General features: G+C 36.2%; 1 protein-coding gene across 3 annotated transcripts in view; it reads left to right on the forward strand.

Annotated features, from left to right (window-relative positions):
• The window catches only part of WDR19 (WD repeat domain 19), a 36,510-nt gene that overhangs the window by 590 nt on the left and 17,665 nt on the right, over window positions 1-18,255 (forward strand). For 2 of the 3 annotated variants that reach the window (XM_072334253.1, XM_072334254.1), the window contains exons 2-21: window positions 579-670; window positions 912-977; window positions 2,497-2,622; window positions 3,238-3,353; window positions 3,692-3,807; window positions 5,342-5,422; window positions 7,435-7,547; window positions 8,764-8,937; window positions 9,897-9,967; window positions 10,749-10,921; window positions 11,003-11,117; window positions 11,381-11,487; window positions 11,828-11,950; window positions 13,787-13,936; window positions 14,472-14,619; window positions 15,217-15,421; window positions 15,977-16,136; window positions 16,718-16,828; window positions 17,097-17,206; window positions 17,883-17,940. In XM_072334253.1, coding sequence (XP_072190354.1) covers window positions 579-670; window positions 912-977; window positions 2,497-2,622; window positions 3,238-3,353; window positions 3,692-3,807; window positions 5,342-5,422; window positions 7,435-7,547; window positions 8,764-8,937; window positions 9,897-9,967; window positions 10,749-10,921; window positions 11,003-11,117; window positions 11,381-11,487; window positions 11,828-11,950; window positions 13,787-13,936; window positions 14,472-14,619; window positions 15,217-15,421; window positions 15,977-16,136; window positions 16,718-16,828; window positions 17,097-17,206; window positions 17,883-17,940 — 2,415 coding nt within the window. The remainder of the gene's footprint in view (window positions 1-578; window positions 671-911; window positions 978-2,496; window positions 2,623-3,237; window positions 3,354-3,691; window positions 3,808-5,341; window positions 5,423-7,434; window positions 7,548-8,763; window positions 8,938-9,896; window positions 9,968-10,748; window positions 10,922-11,002; window positions 11,118-11,380; window positions 11,488-11,827; window positions 11,951-13,786; window positions 13,937-14,471; window positions 14,620-15,216; window positions 15,422-15,976; window positions 16,137-16,717; window positions 16,829-17,096; window positions 17,207-17,882; window positions 17,941-18,255) is intronic. The other variant, XM_072334255.1, reaches the window with a different exon arrangement.

Consider the following 18,255-nt stretch of genomic DNA (forward strand, 5'->3'; position numbering starts at 1 on the left):
GGGAGAAAAGGGTGAAGTTGTTGGTGTTGCTTTACGCCCAACTGACAGAACAGCCTGTGTAGATGGCATGCAGTATCAGGTAGCTGGTAAGTTCTGTGCTGAGGAATCAAGAACTTCTACAGCTGAGTTGTTTTGCAGCCCTGGTTTGGCCCAGCAATTTAGGGAGAGCAAAACAGCTACACAGCTTTAAAAAAAATAGATACTGAGCTCTGTTTTTCTGCCCCCTGTGACTGAAGGTGCTATTTGGTCCCACGCTTCTCTATAGAATTCAGAGGGTCAAACACAGTAGTCTTTGGATATGAAGGAAAGAGTGTGATGCAGTTGTGCAAGAGAAAGAGTGGTCCCACTGTAAGAGTCACAGCAGTTCTCAGTACGCACACCCAGCGTCAGCAACTTCAATTTGTCCAGCTTAAGCCAAAAGATTATTCTCTTGAATTTTGATTCTTCGATACATTACAATTATCTGGAAGCCAGTGGTGGCTTTTTTCACGGGGGAAGTACCAATATTGTTTTAAGCTTAAAATGTGTAATTTACCCTTTTTTGAAACTTTACTTATTTATTTTCTTCCTGTCTCTAGCAAGTATTCATTCTATCAGAAAAAGCTTGGTCTGGTTCTGCAGTGCAATTTGCTTGGCAGAAGACTTTGGGACATTTCCTTGCTGTAACAGGGTAAGATTGCAAATATTTACTGTACTTGTCCATAGTAAACATTGACAAAAAGAAAAGAAGTTAAATCTAAACCAAAGCAAAGCATCTGTTATCTCCTTATAAATGTATATACGTGATGCTTCTGAGCCATGTTACTGCAATTATAAAGTCTCAAATGTAGGAAAAGTTTTTATTTGTAACCTGATGACAAGATGATAAAAGACGACGAGGGAGAATCATTTAATGTGTTAATCTTTTTTAGAGGTGATCACACTGTGAAAATTTTTGATCGTCATGGTCAGAAGAGAAATGAAATCACTTTACCAGGGTAGGTACTGAGATGAGTTTAAATTGTTTGGTTCTTTTAACAAAGTATTTATGCAGTCAGAGAACTTCATAAGAAGAGATGCTGTCACTGGCGGTTGTACGTGGAAGAGAAAACAAGTTGATGAGCACGTATGGAATATGACACAGTAAAATGTGAGCTTATGCTTAACTGTCAGGGATAACTGGAAAAATAAACCCTCACCTGAAGCATTTTTTATTATTACTAATAATAAACTCAGTATGATTTATTATAAATATTAAAAGATGTCTGGTATGATAGTAAGAAAGAGTATAATGCCTTCATATACAGGATATCCATATTATACTCTTTATGACTACAATCTTGCTAGTGCCTATTTTCTTGGGATTTGTATAATATTCTTTCTGAGGAATGATATCTTGTGTTTTGGAGTCCTTTTGCTTGCATCACTGGCATAATGTATATGTAGACATTTTTGCTTTGGGTTGGGAGTGTGCTTCTGAATTGAATCTCAGTGATGTTTAGAGTATAGAAACTGGGTTTCTCTCAGGAGAAATTTAAAAACATCTTTTGGAAGATGCGGTCTCACTGCTAGAAGGCAGTCAGTCCATCAGAGCACTCAGAGCCCAGATTAAAGGTGACCAGGTGTACACACTGTGACTTTATGCCCTCACATCACTGTGTTCTGTAAGTCTACTTGTATTGGGCACCATTACCACCTGATGTAGCAGTAGGTATATAAGAATGTAGTTCAGGATATCAAATACTTCGTGCTCTAATGGTTGATGTCATAAGGGTCTTAAGTGTTCATATGTGTGTTTTGGGAATAGACAACATCTTTGTTTTCTAGACTAAACCCAGGAAGGTTTTAAAAAAGGAGAACTTGAGTTGCAGGCTTACTGAGTTAATTTGTAGCAGTGTAAGTTTCAGCAGGACCCTTCTAAAGTGGCTTGCATTAGTCGTTTTAATTAGAATGGCAAGGAGAACAAAGACTTTAAAAGAAATAACTTTTGAACCAGAAGCTGTAAACTTATATAGTGGAAGAAGAGTGGTGTCAGATGGCGCTGATACTTAATCTGCAGTATGTTACTTTATATGTGTGTTTTAAACGCTGCTGTTTCCAGTTGATCAGAAACTTTTGGATAAACCTGTGCTTATCATTCTGGGAACAATTTGCTGGAGGGTTTTCCTGCTTCTGAAAGGCTTTCTTATCCAGAATCATTACACTTATTGAAGTAGGAGAAAAACATCCTAACAGTGAGTAGACTCTGGGAAGACAGGACCCTACAGATTTTCACCGTCTCTTGAAAATCTAAGTGGCAATACTTGAAGTGCTTCAGCCTGTGTCATTTTTATGAGATTTGAGTATGGGCACAGCTGCTATAAAAATACACTTTCCACATGTCTGCAGTCTGTCATGGGCTTGCTTGGTAGGGAAAGGGAAGGGCAGGTACTTCAAATGGAGAATTACAGCTGTTTCTGTATACCTTTTAAACATAGTTTAATGTAATTAATGAATCTCTACACATGTTTTCTTCAGTAACTGTGTTGCTATGGACTGGGATAAGGATGGAGATACCTTAGCAATAATTGCAGACAGATGTAGTGCCATTTTTCTCTGGGATGCCAACACAAGCAAAACAAGCCAATTAGACAGTGGCATGAGGTAAGAAAGTTGTGCTTTTTGAAGAGGTGTTTCTGAAGACATAGACCACTGTAAGCTGCTGCTGCAGCAGCTTATTCCATTAACTCATGCAACTTTTTATTAATTCCTTTATTTTGCGCACGCTTAGTTAATTCTAATATTTGATGTAGAGACTGTTTGCTTCCTTTAGAAGTTATGCTTTGGTGTGTATGGTTTCATAAAACTTCAAAACAAGTATGCAAGTATGACCTCATTGTGGCCTTCCAATATTTGAAGGGAGCATTTAAACAGGAAGGGGTACGACTGTTTACATGGGTTGATAGTGATAGGATGGGGGGGGGGCAGGTTAGATATTAGAAGGAAGTTTTTCACAGAGAGGGTGGTGACACACCAGAACAGGTTGCCCAAGGATGTTGTGGGTGCCCCATCCTTGGAGGCATTCAAGGCCAGGCTGGATGTGGCTCTGGGCAGCCTGGTCTGGTGGTTGGTAACCCTGCACATAGCAGGGGGGTTGAAACTGGGTGATCATTGTGGTCCTTTTCAACCCAGGCCATTATATGATTCTATGAAAATGTTTTTGTGTGTAAGAACACAAAAGGAATCTACTATGGAAAGTAATCATTTTCTTTATTTTAGGGATTCATTGTCTTTCTTATTATGGTCTCGAGTAGGAGCTTTACTTGCTGTTGGAACAACTAAGGGAAACTTACTTATATACAACCATCAGACTTCTCGCAAGATTCCTATTCTTGGTATGTATTGTTCTGAACTTAGACTTGCACTTTGGAATGGTGGAGTTTTGTTAATACACGTACTTTCCTTTTTTTGTTTTGTGTGTGAATGTGCAAATCAAAAATGTGTTTTAGTTTCACCATGGTAGAACAGGGGTGGTGCAAGTTCCTATAAGGTCCAAAGGCTTCCATCTAGGATTAAAAGATTAAAAATTGAAATCTGACTATTGACATTTAATTTATCTGTTAAGTTTCTTCACATTCTGATAATCTCCATTTGAATGGTCAAATACAATGTATTTCGTACCAGATTTTTTTGTTTTGTTCATTTGTGTTGTATAGGTTTGTTTCTTTTCCAGGCAAGCACACTAAACGGATTACTTGTGGTTGTTGGAGCAGTGAAAACCTCCTGGCTCTAGGTGGTGAAGACAAAATGATTACTATAAGCAATCAGGAAGGGGATACTATAAGACAGGTAGTATTTATAACCCCTATTTGACTTTAAGACATACATGGATACACCTCATTCTTGAGAGAACTAGAGAGCTCAGTGTGTTGATGCTTTTTCCATATCCCTGTTTTCAGGAACAAGGCGGCTTTGGGAAAACTTATAACACGAGGAGGGCAAATCTAAATATTTGAACCTCTGCATTGTGCAGCATAATTTATGGTATTAGGATCTCAGTAGCTCTGCTTTCCTTATCTGTTATCCTGGCCTGTATATTTTACAAGAAAATCTTAGTGCAGTCTTTGGTTGACTTGCTCGGTGGCAGCACAGGACAGTTCTCACACAACTTTTATATAAAAAGTCTGTAGTGTTCTTATTTATTTAGATTGAATACCAAAGGCAAGAACCTTATTTAAAATGATTTCTTCCAGGCTGGTCCTCTCACATCATTGAGAGGCTAACTTTGGTGTTTCCTGTAAGTGTACACAGATTCTCTTATCAAGCATTCCATTTGCTTGCATAGATCAGTCCTTCCAAGCAATGACAGTTGCTGCACAATATGCAAATGAATATAATTCTCTTTCTAAATTTCACAAATGATGATTCACTCATGATTCTCAAAGGTCTGTCGTAGCTCACTTCATACAGTTCCATCTTTATTTCTGAAGTCCTACATGGATGAAGAAATAATAAATTAAGATTTTAGGATGTCTGTTCTTTAAACTAGCTAGCTTCAGTAGAAGCAGTGTAGTTGAGACAGTAAAGACAAAGAAAGGTTTCCTTATGAGGTTTTCTAACCTCATATTAACTACCGTCATTACCAACAACTGACCCTAGGCCAGTCCCCATCCAGAGAGACAGTCATGGATGATACGGAGTCTTCTCTCACCTTTATAAGCTCTGCAATGCAGCAGTATACCAGTATGGCTTCCACGCATGCATGTCCCGTACACACACACAACCCTTCCCACTCCCAGAATCTTCCCTTGCATAAATCGTATCATCATGGGGCACTCTGCAAGGTGCTTTATCACATCCAGTTCTGTGGTTCCGCTTCAGCTGCTTTGGCTGTTGTTATCTAGCAGTTCTGTGCAATCACTCAGACCTGTTCCCCGGTTGACCTTGTTCCACAACAGAATACAAAAGCAACTACTTTGCTGTCACTGCATGGATCAGATAATTTTTATTATTATTATTATACATTGTAAATATTGCATGTATCATTTGTGATGGTTATTGTCTGATTTTGCATCGCAGTAATCTTGTTTCTGTTGTATCAGTACTGTCTGTAAAACACTGTTGTGCAAAGCTTCCTGATCATTTGGATCTTCCCCTATCTAAATTTCTAACTTTTGAAGTTACTTTTCAGTAATACATCTTTATGATTCAAACTAACTTTATGTTTTTTTCAACTTTTTTCAATTTTGTTACTAAATGCTATAGCAATTCTACCTATCTATCCTTAACGCTTAAATATACACGGCAGGAATAACGCAATTATTTGTCATTGATATTTGCTGCATTGTATACTAATTTTTCAATCTGAATTTCTTTCTTGCAGACCTCAGTGAGTTCAGATCCCAGTGATATGCAGTTCTCAGTTATGAAGACTGATGAAAGAATATCAACCAGGGAAAGCACAGTAAGAAGTCAATGCAAAATCCTGCAAAAAGTGTGAATTTGATGTTTCAGGGTTTCTGCTAGTAACCACTGTTGGCCAGGAAGTAACTTTTCTTTCTCCTCGACTCAGTACTTTACTTTGAAGCTTTAATTCTGCCCCCCGCCCCTTAAATACCTTCATTTTCAAGCTTTAAATCTTTGCTCAGTAAGGATGTGTCCATGAAAACATGGTGGCTAGTAATAAGACAAATGACAGTGGTTTTGCAGTAATTTTAAATGGAATAGATGGAGGTAAGTGCAGGTACTTAAAATACACAATATAACTGTACAACAGTACAACAGTTGTACTGTACAACAGTACATGCAATATGGTACATGGGAAACGTGTCAACTACAAGAAGAAAGTCTCAGCTGCAGAGACGGCTTTCAGCAGTCAGTTCTGGAAATAGATCAACTCTCATTGGGTTTTTGTCTTGTGCAGACCTTAATGTCCATGTGCCTAGAAAGCTGTCTGCTGCACCTCTCCTGAGCACATGATGTTCTCTCTCTAGATAGCTACTCACTGCCTTCGTAATCTTTCTTGAAGGAATCAAGTTCCATCAGATACATCAGTGGTGAAGTACAGAAAAACAGGGTGATGATGAGGGCAGCAGCACATAGTAGTAAATGATCAGTAACAAAGAACTAAAATGAGACAGAAAATTCACGGATTACAAAGTGATACTGTGTTTACAATTAGTTCAGTTCTGTATATTTTAATGCGGACAGCGTAATTAAAATTTCACAGTCAGATATAATCTATGCAGTATAGAATTTTTCCCGTATCATATTGGCAAGGACTTGTGGGAGTGTTTTTCTTCTCTGCATGAAGTGCTTTCTCTTCCTAGGGAATTTTTAATTAACAAATATTTTGAAAATGCAGGAACTTTGTCACTTTGATTTTCCCTGCTGCTTCCAGGGTTGTGCAATAACCCAGGCTTTTCTATTGATGTGGGTTTTTTTATTATTACAGCTCTCAAATTTGCTGTAGAATGTTGAGGAACATCTCTAAGCCTGTAGTTCTTGGTGTTAGACTTAAATAATCCATCAGTAGTTTAAACCATATGGCATTTATTATCTGTTCTTGTAGAAGGTTTTGCTTGGTAATGATCATTTCCATTCTGTTACTCATGACACTAGAAAAAAACCCTTCAAGTTGGAGCAAAATAAGTAGTGTGTTAAAATGCATCTTTTTTTTTTTTTTCTCAATTTGAAAATACCTCCTATTTCAAAGTACAGCTTTGCATTTTAACCTTTCAGCTCTTTACAAAAATAGTCTACGTTTTAGACAAGGAGGAATGGAACAGAAGGTAATGCAAAATTAACTTGTAAACAGCCCTTCACAATATCTTTGCTAAAGAATAAGGTGAAACAATCTCTCCTTCTTTGTTTTTTCTTGAATTAGTATTTTACTCTTGTCTAACAGTCACATGTTCTGGTAGCAAAAATGGTATGAAAAAAGTTCACTCAACCTCTCTTTGATTCTGAAGTCCAGCAGTGATTGAGGCTTCATCAAATGAAATGTGCTTACCTAGACTGATTACAAACTGTGAAGATGTGGGTTTAATACAAACTGAACAGATTTTCTTACTTGAGATAGCAATGTTCTGATAGTCTTCTCATCAGCTTTCCAGATAGAAATTATGTGGATCGAAAGACACTTTGTAGTGCAAGTGAAAGTAGTCCAACAGGATCCATGTGACCTCCTGCCTTTTCCTCAGAAGAAATGGGGCTCTCCTAATGCTTCTGCAGGAACAAGTGCTGACTTTGAGATTGTGTGTTCTACTGGGCTTGAATTTAGAGCTGTGAACCACTGGCTCACAAGGGGAATAGACAGAAAATCTCTTCCACTATTAATAAGGATTCAGGATTCAAATTCATAGCATTCTTTAAGGATTATTGTAAGTTCCAAATCGCATCTTTTAGTGAAGGTGTTGAGCCTTATTTTAATGTGACTCTATTTCTCCTGAGTTAATTTTTTCTTTTCATTGGCAGGTAAGCTTAGTGGTTGGCAAGAAGACTCTCTTTCTTTTTAATTTGAATGATCCTGATAACCCCATTGATCTGAAATTTCAGCAGTCTTATGGCAGTATTGTAACCTATAGATGGTAAGCAGTGTTTCCTTAATGCAGCATTCTCATATTAACAAGCTGAAGATTTCCTCGCTAGTTCTGATAAATGCTGAAAATGAAAACATGTATCCCTTGCTCATGAGGTACTTGTCTTGAATGTATGAATCTACATTTTCTAGTTCTTAACAGTTCAATGGCTATGAAAGTAAGATTGCCAAAATGTAATTGCCATTGATATGTTCTGTTTTAGAATGGTAATACTGCTACTGTCCTGACAATAGATTAAAAACTGAGGGCTGAAGTTTGGGTTCGGATGAGTTACTAATGAAAGAGCTATGGTGGAGTTGCATCTTTCAGCTGTTTTGTTTGTTTACAAAGTTAGGTAAAGTTCTTGCAGCTCCCCTGCTAGGTGATGTTCCTTTGAAGAAGTTCTGAGCTAGAAGCTTCAACTCTGTACCCAGAAGTAGCTGTACTGCTACTATATTTTTGAATTGTGACATGGTGTCTGTTCAGTCAATGCGTTGTTAACATTTAATGCTTACACTTGAATCCTGTAGCTGTATGCTGCTTTATTTTGGGGCACACACCTGACAGAGTGTGCCCGGATTGTTTTCTTTGTAATACTGTATTTTTTTCCCAATTAAGCAGATCAGACATTTGTTTGAATTAACCTTGGCCTGCTGCAACTATCTCTGTTTTAACCTGCTTTTTTGTACTTGACACCATGAATATTAAACTATTCACAAAAGCACACTCTGGCTTTACTACTGTTTGTAGTGGTGTGCCTTAAGGGCAGAATAACTGCCATTGTTATTTTTAGCATAGCTTAGAAAAAAAATGGAGTCAGCAATAACCTTGAAATTGATGTTTCCACCTTCTGACACATTTATACTAATGAAGATCATAGTATCATAGTATACCAAAGTTCTTTCTCCTAGCGTCACTACCATGTGTGCTGCTTGCTGAAAGTAAAAGGGCACAAAAGAAGGTGGAAGAGAGAATAAAGAGGACTTGTGATTGAATGCTGAGCACCCTTGTGTGACGAATTTCTACTTGTTCTTTAGGAATCTTTGATTGTTTTTCCCTTAGTCTGTGTTATACCCTATTGTTCTACATTATATGTATGGATTCCCGTAACTTGATTATTTTTCCCATTAGAAAGAGGCATTGACAGCTTACCACAGCAGCCTGAAAGAAAATGCATTTTGCATATACATAAATAATTATCTTTTGTTACTTTTCTTTTTATCAGGTATGGTGATGGCTACATTATGATTGGTTTCTCACGAGGGTATTTTGTAGTTATCTCTACACACATTCGTGAGATAGGTCAAGAAGTCTTTCAAGCTAACAATCATAAAGATAATCTAAGCAGCATTGCTATATCACAGTCATTAAACAAAGCTGCGTCGTGTGGTGACAATTGGTAAGTGACAGTTTTTATACATAAAGAATAGACTTCATCTTATTTAACTGTAGCTGTTTGGCATTAGAGCTAGTCTTCAAAGCTCCCAGAGAAGTCTGTGAAGAGAAGATGAGAAGAATTGCTCTCTGGAGCTGCCTCTTTGCCTAAAGTTAGAAGCTAATCTTGACCAATATCTCTGCACTTGCACTTAAGTTTATTGTCATTAATTATGTTTTTAGGGTTGTTTTGTTTTTGTCTGTATAAGTAAATAAAATTGAATACTGATTCTTTTTCTAATCTGCTATTCATCTCCTGAAAAGTCCAAATTTCATTACTGTGATTGATTGGAGGTAGATGCTTAGCAACTATTCATTTAAATCTGAACTCAGTATAAGGATATGCTGATAATTTCTTCTGCCACTTGGTCTTACCTGCAATCTAGAGAAAAGTATAAATGTGCAAGCAATTAAGGAGAAAATAGTTACAGACTGGAGTTCTTCCAAAATATACTGTGCATATGATAGAATATGCCCTATAGCTCCTCTTCCACTACTTCCTGTTCCTTTAATAACCTGAATTCTTCAGTGGAGAAGCAGCTGAATGACAGCAGGACTCTGTTCTGTCCTCAGTTCTCTGTGTGTGCATGACCTTAGCAGGCTGTTGATTTAAGACACTTGCACATCTAGAGTTGTTATACCTATGAGAAAACATGGTACAACTTCACGTCAGTTATTGTACAATAAGTATGATTTGTTAAGTGATTCTTTTGCACATACTAGGTAACATGAAAGCAAAATAAAGCTATCAGTCTCTTTACTCATTGTGTGTGTGAATTGCTATTTAGGAAATTTCAGATATTTTGCATTCATGCTCTCATTTTGTTCCATTAAACTTGTCTTAACTGGGTTGGGTTGGGTTTCTTACAATTTATGATGACTGAGAATTACATTAGTGAGAATGATTGTTTATTTTTATTTTAGCATTAAGATCCATGATCTGTCAGACCTGAAAAAGATGTATGCTATAATAAACTTGGATGATGAAAACAAAGGTATGTTAGTAATATCCTCGGGGATGAAAATTTGTATAAATCAGGTAAAAAATAGAATTTTGTTTGTGATTGTTTACATGTATGTATGAACAAAAAGTATTATTGAAAAACTATGTAAATGTAGAATTTATTATGGAGTTTTTATTTCCCAACTAGTATGTGTTAAATGATCCACAGCAAAAATGGGAACATACAGATATTTTTTGAAAGCCTTATCTTTTTGAAGAACAGAGAAGTACAGCTCTAAGAATTAGAGTTTGTTAGGTTTTAGGTTTGTGACTTTTTTGGTGTGAGTTTGTTTTTTTCATCTGTAACATGGTATATTCAGATAATAAGATAATATTTCTTTCCATGTTTTTTGGATGGGTGGGAATTTCTTAATGCTTTTCTGCATCTCATGTACTGGGGGGGAGGGGGGATGGCAGAGGAAGAGATACTTAATCTGGTACACAAGTTTTCCAGTTTTCCTCCAGTGGCTTCTGGAACATTCTCATGTGACAATGTTCTTAGTTAGTGATTTACCACTATCATATTGTGTATCTGTAAGTATTTCAGTTATTGTCTTTACTCTTAGGAAGATGCTAAATTAGTAAATTATGGGTTTGGTCTGAGTGATTCCATTCAATCTTGGAAATATTTTAATTGTTTTGAATACACTAGTACCTATATTCCTAGCTGTGAGTTCCCACTATTGTTATATTTTAAAGTGAAAATATTGCTTCTTGGTTTCATTTCGGTAGTCAAAGAAATGATCTTTTGCCAAAACTTGTAAATGTTTTAGGTGTTGATCAGCTGGCTTGGACAGATGATGGACAGCTGCTGGCAGTATCTACACGAACAGCATCCCTCCATGTTTTCTTGACAAAGCTTCCAGTCCTTGGAGATACTTGCAGTACACGGATTGCTTACCTCACTTCTCTTCTTGAAGTTACTATAGTCAATCATGTGGAGAGAGTATGTTAACCTTTTCCTTTTAAACTTCATTTGGATAAAAGGATTACTAATGGATGGAAACTGATACTGTTTTTCTTACAGGAACTACCAGTTACTGTCTCTGTTGAAGTAGAGCCCAGTTTCATTGCTGTTGGTGTTTATCATTTGGCTGTAGGAATGAACAATCGAGCTTGGTTTTATTTGCTTGGAGAAAACAGTAAGCATTAATTTCATTCTCTTGTTTTAAGCAGCCACATCATTGCTTGTCTTTTTCAATGAATGTGGCATTATGCTTAGCTGTGCTGGCCATTCTGCATTGTACATTTCAAAAAAAAAGAAAAAAATGCCAAATGTTCCTATTAGTACAAAATACTTTTCCCAGTCTGAAGAAGTTATGACAAGACGTTGCAATTAAATGAAATAAAACTTCAAGTTCCAGATATTGGTAATGAAATGTTGGATGTTTCTCTCTCTCTGTAGATGTGAAAAAGCTTAAAGATGCAGAGTATCTGGGTACAGTAGCAAGCATGCATCTTAATTCTGATTACGCTGCTGCTCTCTTTGAGGGTAAAGTCCAGTTGCACATGGTAAGAGCTCTGTCAGTTTGGATTTCTGAATTAATAGATTTAAGATGAACAAGTTCAAGAAATTTTTTAAATGACATAAAGTGGAATAATCTTCAATTGATGGAGATAGAAATGAAGTCTTTTATTTTTTATGCTGGCTAATTAAAATATGAAACTGATTTTATGGAAACTTTAGAAATATAAGCTACCGTAGAACAAGTGAGAGAAGGTGTTTTCTTGTGAATTGTTTGTGTGACAGGAAAGCTCATTTCTGGACAGTTTGATGCAGGCAAAAGTTTGTTATCAACAGTGTAGTTACAGTGTAGTCTTGAAGGTCATTTTTTTTTTTTCTTATGTTTAGATAGAAAGTGAAGGTTTGGATGCTCAGGAAGAAAGAGAAACTCGACTCTTCCCAGCAGATGATGATAAATACCGGATTTTGTGCCATGCTTTGACTGGTGACTTCCTCATATATGGTACAGATGTGAGTATTATCTCTGCTTTTAAGGATCTTTTAAAATTGAAGTTATTTCTGTTCACATGATTTGAATTATCTTTTTTTGCAGAAAAAAAACTATGCTTCTGAGAAATTTACTTCAGAATATTTTCTCTGCAAAAGCAGTCAAAATTGCATTCAACTTTCCCTAACTGTTGCACTTACATGAGGTGTTTTGGCAGAAATATTGTTTTACTAGGGTTTGGTTCAAAAGACTGCTTTTTTTACTAGTAGAATTTAATTCTGTTGTGGTAGTGACGTGATTGGCAATCAAAGCATCTTCCGAATATAAGAAAAAACTTAGGGCTTATTTTGAAAACATATTTATTTAAGTGGTAACATGATAGATGTGGACCCAAAGATAATGAGGTAAGCAAGTATTATGGTCTCAGCTTACTACTGAACCATAATGTGAATTTGCTTGTGGACTTTTCAGGAGATTTTCCTCTGTATGAGGTTTGTTGTTGTTGTTGTAGTATTTTTTGCCATAGGGAATACAGGGCATGTTTGACATTGTATTGTGCTCTTCACTGGAATGGGGTCCCCAAATTGGTACTTGAGTCACCATCCCTGGGTGTGTTTAAAAACTGTTTGGTTGTGGTGCTCAAGGACATGATTTAGCAGTGGGTTGTTAGTTAGGGTAATATGATTAGGTAGAGGTTGGACTTGATGATCTTGAAGGTCTTTTCCAACCTGAGCAATTCTATGACACACAGTGATATATTGACCTTTCAGAGGAAAGACAGAGCTGTTTTCTCTGCTGTTATCACTAGTTTAAAAATTCAAATGGTTATGTAGCAGTTGAAGGCTGCCCTATTTCCTCAGTTGCCTTTTTAGCTAGTTAAAACTAGTACTGATAAATTTTAAATAGTAAATTCAGAACTGATCCATTTGGTGTGTACAAGTTTTACAATTGACTTCAGAAGCCTTCTTTTACTTCTAGTGTTCTTGTTTGTGCAACACTAGTTGAGAAATGGTGTTTATCACCAGTAAGCTTGTTTGCTTTTTCCCCTGTATTGGATAAGCCTAAATTTGTGTTTCTTCTTGGGCGGCAAATTATTCAGCATTGATTGAAGGCTTCGTTTCTTTCAAGAAAGAAGCAGGCATTTCCCCTCACTTCAGAACTGCACTGTAATGTCTCCATAAAGCAGAGTGAGAACAAGAACACTCATTTTCCTCCCTCTTTCCTAAAACTACTTCACAGTTATCTTCTGCTTGAAGACAAGTGAAGTAAAAGGAACCAAAACAGGACTACGTAAATAGCACCACTTAGTTTCCATTGTTTTTCTGTGAAGCGTTTTCAGTTGATAATTTAGGTCTTGGCTGAAGATTTTACTTTCACAGTGGTTAACCGTGCTCTTAAATGAAGTCATCCAAAGTTTATTTGAATTAATTTCAGTCTCTGTATTCTTAGTTTATTTCTAGGTAAGTTTTGATTGCAGATTGTTAATGATACAACCAGTGCTAGTTAGAGAAATAAGAAATAATTAACAGCTGTTCTACACTCCTGTTACAGTAAGAGGTATTCTTATTTTTTCATTGGAAAATGCCGGAGGTGAGGTAGTGAGGTGGGTTTTTTCCTTTCCAATGAAAAAGGCCCTTCTCTTTTTTTTAACTCACCCCCAAAAAGTTTTCCTATCCTGCCTAATAACGTCCCTCAATGAGGAAAAAAAGTCAAAAGAAAGCTGGAAATGCTGTTTTTCACTTGTTCTTCTTACTCAGATCTCTAAGATGAGGGGAAAAAATACAACCCACAGTCTAATTCATGATCTACTTGCCATTTATTAGTGTCAATATTAGCTTCTTCCATTTTTTTCTCATTAGACTGGAGTCATTCATTATTTCTACATCGAAGACTGGCAATATGTGAATGAATATCGTCATCCTGTCAGCGTGAGAAAAATTTTTCCAGATCCTAATGGAACCAGACTGGCTTTCATAGATGAAAAAAGTGATGGTTTTGTCTATTGTCCAGTAAGTTAGTGTGGGATACCCATGCCATTATATTTACAAGCTAGGTCTCCAACTATCTCGTAAAGCATGTTTTATCAATAGAAGTTTTGTTACTCAACACATGTGGTAGAAGAAGAAATTGCCAAAAAGGCTTGAATGGTAATGTAAAGAATAGTGATGTAAAGAAATCAAATGTGTCATAGTAGATCAGGGTATTTAATTACATTAAATGCCTTTCAGAAATTAGATATTAGTGTATTCCAATACAATTTTAGCTAATGTTGATGTGCTACCTTTCAGTTTCAGTACTGCCTGTCCCAGTGCTCTTCATCCAAGGAAAGTAAATACCATGCTTGTGACATGTATTTTCTGTGTTTACTTACTTCCTGAATTAAACAATTACACTATTCAGAGTCACAGCTCATAAGAAAACTTTTGTAATAAGAATTTTGTATTTCTGCACCACTTCTATTCCTCTATTTTTAATCGTTATCTGAATGAAAATTTAGCTTGTTTCATTAGTCTCCTTGTAATTTTACTTCTGCGTTGCTTCTAGGTAAATGATAGAATATATGAGATTCCAAATTTCTCACCAACCATTAAAGGAATCCTGTGGGAAAACTGGCCAATGGATAAAGGTGTTTTTGTTGCTTATGATGATGACAAAGCATACACTTATGTCTTTCATAAAGATGCCATTCAAGGTACTGTAAATGCTTTGACAATCTCATCAATTGCTTCAGTTATTAAAGCAAAGCATGTCCTGTTTTTAATTTGTATTAAATGTTTCCACAGCCGCGTATGAAAGTGAACAGTACAGAGGTTCTGAAGTGCAGTTGTCTAATAAAAAAGTAAATGTTGTGTAGGTTTCCTACAAACTTCTAGCAATAGAGATTCTGATTTTAACCCTTCAATTTTCTTGCTCTTATACTCTTCTGTCTTATAATTACACATTATGCTTCAATTGTATTTTGAATGTTCAAGAGAAGCTCTTAGGATCAGAGATAAAACTTCTGTTCACTTATAGTATTAACCAAAAATGTAACTGCAGCTATTTCTACATGAGTGGCAAATGCCAAGAACTTTATCTAGCAATATTTGGAAAATGATTTTTATCATTTAGAAGTTTTAACTCACTTTTTTCTAATTCACTGGTAAACATACTCTTTTACAGTGGATTGTGACTATCAGAATTAAAAACCTTGAGTTAATAGCCAGCAACCTTCACTGGTTACCACATTTTCTTTACCAAGTAGGTTTTTAAAAATGATGTCTTCTTTCTTCCCAATCTTTGAATCTAGGATCGAAGATTATATTGGCAGGTGCTACAGAAGTCCCCTTTTCCCAAAAGCCTTTATTGTTGTATAATGGAGAATTAACTTGTCAGACTCAGAGTGGGAAAACAAACAGTATCTATCTCAGTACTCACAGTTTCCTTGGAGATTTGAAAGACTTCGGACCTAATGAGCTGGCACAAATGCTTACTCAAACGTTAATGTTGAAAAGGTACATCTGTGTTTTAATTCTATTGTGTAAATTACTTTTTTTGTGCTTATAGCTCTATGCAGCATACCGTGGTTATCTGAAAATGTCATGCAGAATGCAGATAAATTAGATTGATCCATTAGACCACATAGGTGTCTGTGCAAACTAAAGTAAGAGAAACAGTGCTGCTTTCTGGTTTTCCACTGTTAAGTAGAAGTAATTTTTTCAAGACTGATTTGGCATCCTATGACAGTGGCTCTTCCAAAACTGGCTAAGGGTTCTTCTTGCCTCACTCTTCTTCCACTGCACTGAAGCAAAGCAAAATCAGTATAATGGAAAAACTGCCAAAATAGTGAAAGCAGGTGATTTCATGAAAAAGAATAGTAAAAGTAGCAGAAACAGAGCTGTAAGTTATGTGTTTGTACTTCTCCTTTGTTCCTGCTAATTGTCTATCTCTCTGTGGCTTAGAAGTAGAGATTGTTTTAGTTTTCCTTGTCATAGTGTTGGGAAAAAAGGAGTAGAGAGAGAATTTTAGGTACAAGAGGTATCAGTTTTAAATTACTTTTGCCTTCATAGATTTTCTGAAGCATGGGGGATATGTGTGCTTCTGAATGACCAGTCTAGTTGGAATGAGCTGGGCAAAGCTTGCTTACATCACATGGAGGTGGATTTTGCAATACGTGTTTATCGGACATGTGGTAATGCTGGGATGGTGATGTCACTAGAAGAAATAAAGGTAAAACATAAAGTCTTTTTTCAATGGGGAGTTCTGTCATTTAATTCTAATTAAGAATTTCTAATTCTTTTTTTTTTTTTTGGATTTTTTTTTTTCTAAATAATAGGTGAATCACTTTCAAGAGAGTTGTAGAGGAGAAAACATTCAAACCACAGAACTCTTGCTTGGTTTCCTCTTCACATGGTTGCAGTACTCTACTGGAATGCAGAATTCTTCCCCATATTTTCTTGAAAGGAGTAGAATATACATATTCATGTGTCAGACAGGCTCTCTATCCTTTGCTATTTGTAAGAGTTTTTAAGGCCACTAATACATATTTCTTAGGCAGATTGTATTTAGACATCTGAAAGTGTACATAAATTCGTACCTTTAGAATATACTTCTGCAAAGTGTTGTTTTTAGACAGCGTTAGTGGCTTTGAGGTACAATAAGAAAGTGAGGGCTTTTTCTGGTTTGTAGAATCTGTTACGCATTGTCAGATTGTCAGATGTGGAAATGTATTGCTTTACTGTGTATACCAGACTATTTTACCTATACCTTTTGTTTTTCAATGTTGTTGCACCTATTGTGTCCTTTTACAGGGAATAGAAGATCGCAACCTTTTAGCAGGACACCTTGCCATGTTTACTAATAATTTTAATCTGGCTCAGGATTTATACTTGGCATCATCTCGTCCTATTTCTGCACTTGAGGTATTTAAAATGTGTAAATATTTTGTTTGCAGTTTTCTTCACCTTAATGTTGGAATATTTTACCTTCTGGTAACTCTGCCCTCTGTAGTTTTGTTCTTGCTATTGTGGGACTTGCAGATGTTCTTCTAAGGTAAATGTAGCTGTCTCAAATTGTCTACATCCTCCTAGAATACTAGCTCTATAATTGAGTTTAAACTAATATAAAGTTCATATTACAATACAGAATTTGATGTCTTCATCAGAAAATGTTGCTCTTCTTTGTTAATAGATGCGAAAAGACTTGCAGCACTGGGACAGTGCACTTCAGCTGGCTAAGTGTTTGGCTCCAGACCAGATCCCATTCATATCAAGGGAATATGCTCTGCAACTTGAATTCACGTAAGTTCTGCTGTAAAGATGTAGTGTAAGAACATTAAAACCAGTGCTTGTGCTAACTAGAAGAACAGGCAATAGTGATACTGCAGCTGAGAAAGCTCCAGAATTGTTGGAAGACACTTTTTGGTCACAGGCAGGGGAGAACTGAGGCAACTGAAACAACGAGACCATCTGTAACTTCTGTTCTGAGTGTATTTATAAAAATAAAGCCAACTTTCACCATTATGTTGAAGGAGAGGAAAAAAAACAAAAAACAAAAAAAAGTAGATTGGTTTATTTTCCAGCAATATATGTGGAAGTAGAGATGGTATTATTGAGTTGTATTGCATATCATAGAATCATAGAATCATAGAATTACCCAGGTTGGAAAAGACCTTGAAGATCATCAAGTCCAACCGCAGCATATGTGGGTATTCTGTGCCTGTCTGTCATTGCAAGTTGATTGGACTCGGTGTAATGAAATTGAGAGATAGACTTGCCTTTTGATTAATATCTTACTAAAGGAAAACACCGTAACATACTGTGTAATTCCTTCTTTTGCACACCTCGCATCCTAATTTGCAGTTTTTGTCTCTTAAGCAAAAGAGATACATGCATAATCTGAAAGAACTGCTAGGTAGGAAGGTAACGATCTTTTCCAATTAAAACTTGTTCCTTACAATTTCCAATTCTCTTTCAGGGGCGATTATATTAATGCTCTGGCACATTATGAGAAGGGAATCACTGGGGACAGTAAGGTATTTCATTTTTGATGTTGATAGCGTGTGTAGTATCATACACTGCACTTTCAAGTGTTTTGTTTCAGACTGATTTGAATTCAGTTTTTTTATTTCAAAGCTAAATCTACACTACATTATTTTTAATAACCAGAATGATGTTTTCTCTACTCATAAAACATTAGTGCCATTGTATTCAAATATTGTAACAAGCCCTAGTTTGAGCAGTTTCATAGTAGGTATGCAAACACTGTGGGTAATGTTGCTAGGATTTCATTGTTAAAGCAAAAATCTTCATTATTCCTTTGCTTATTCTTTGCTGAATTTTTATCTACA

The sequence above is a fragment of the Excalfactoria chinensis genome, chromosome 4, assembly GCF_039878825.1.
Source record: "Excalfactoria chinensis isolate bCotChi1 chromosome 4, bCotChi1.hap2, whole genome shotgun sequence".
NCBI lineage: Eukaryota > Metazoa > Chordata > Aves > Galliformes > Phasianidae > Excalfactoria > Excalfactoria chinensis.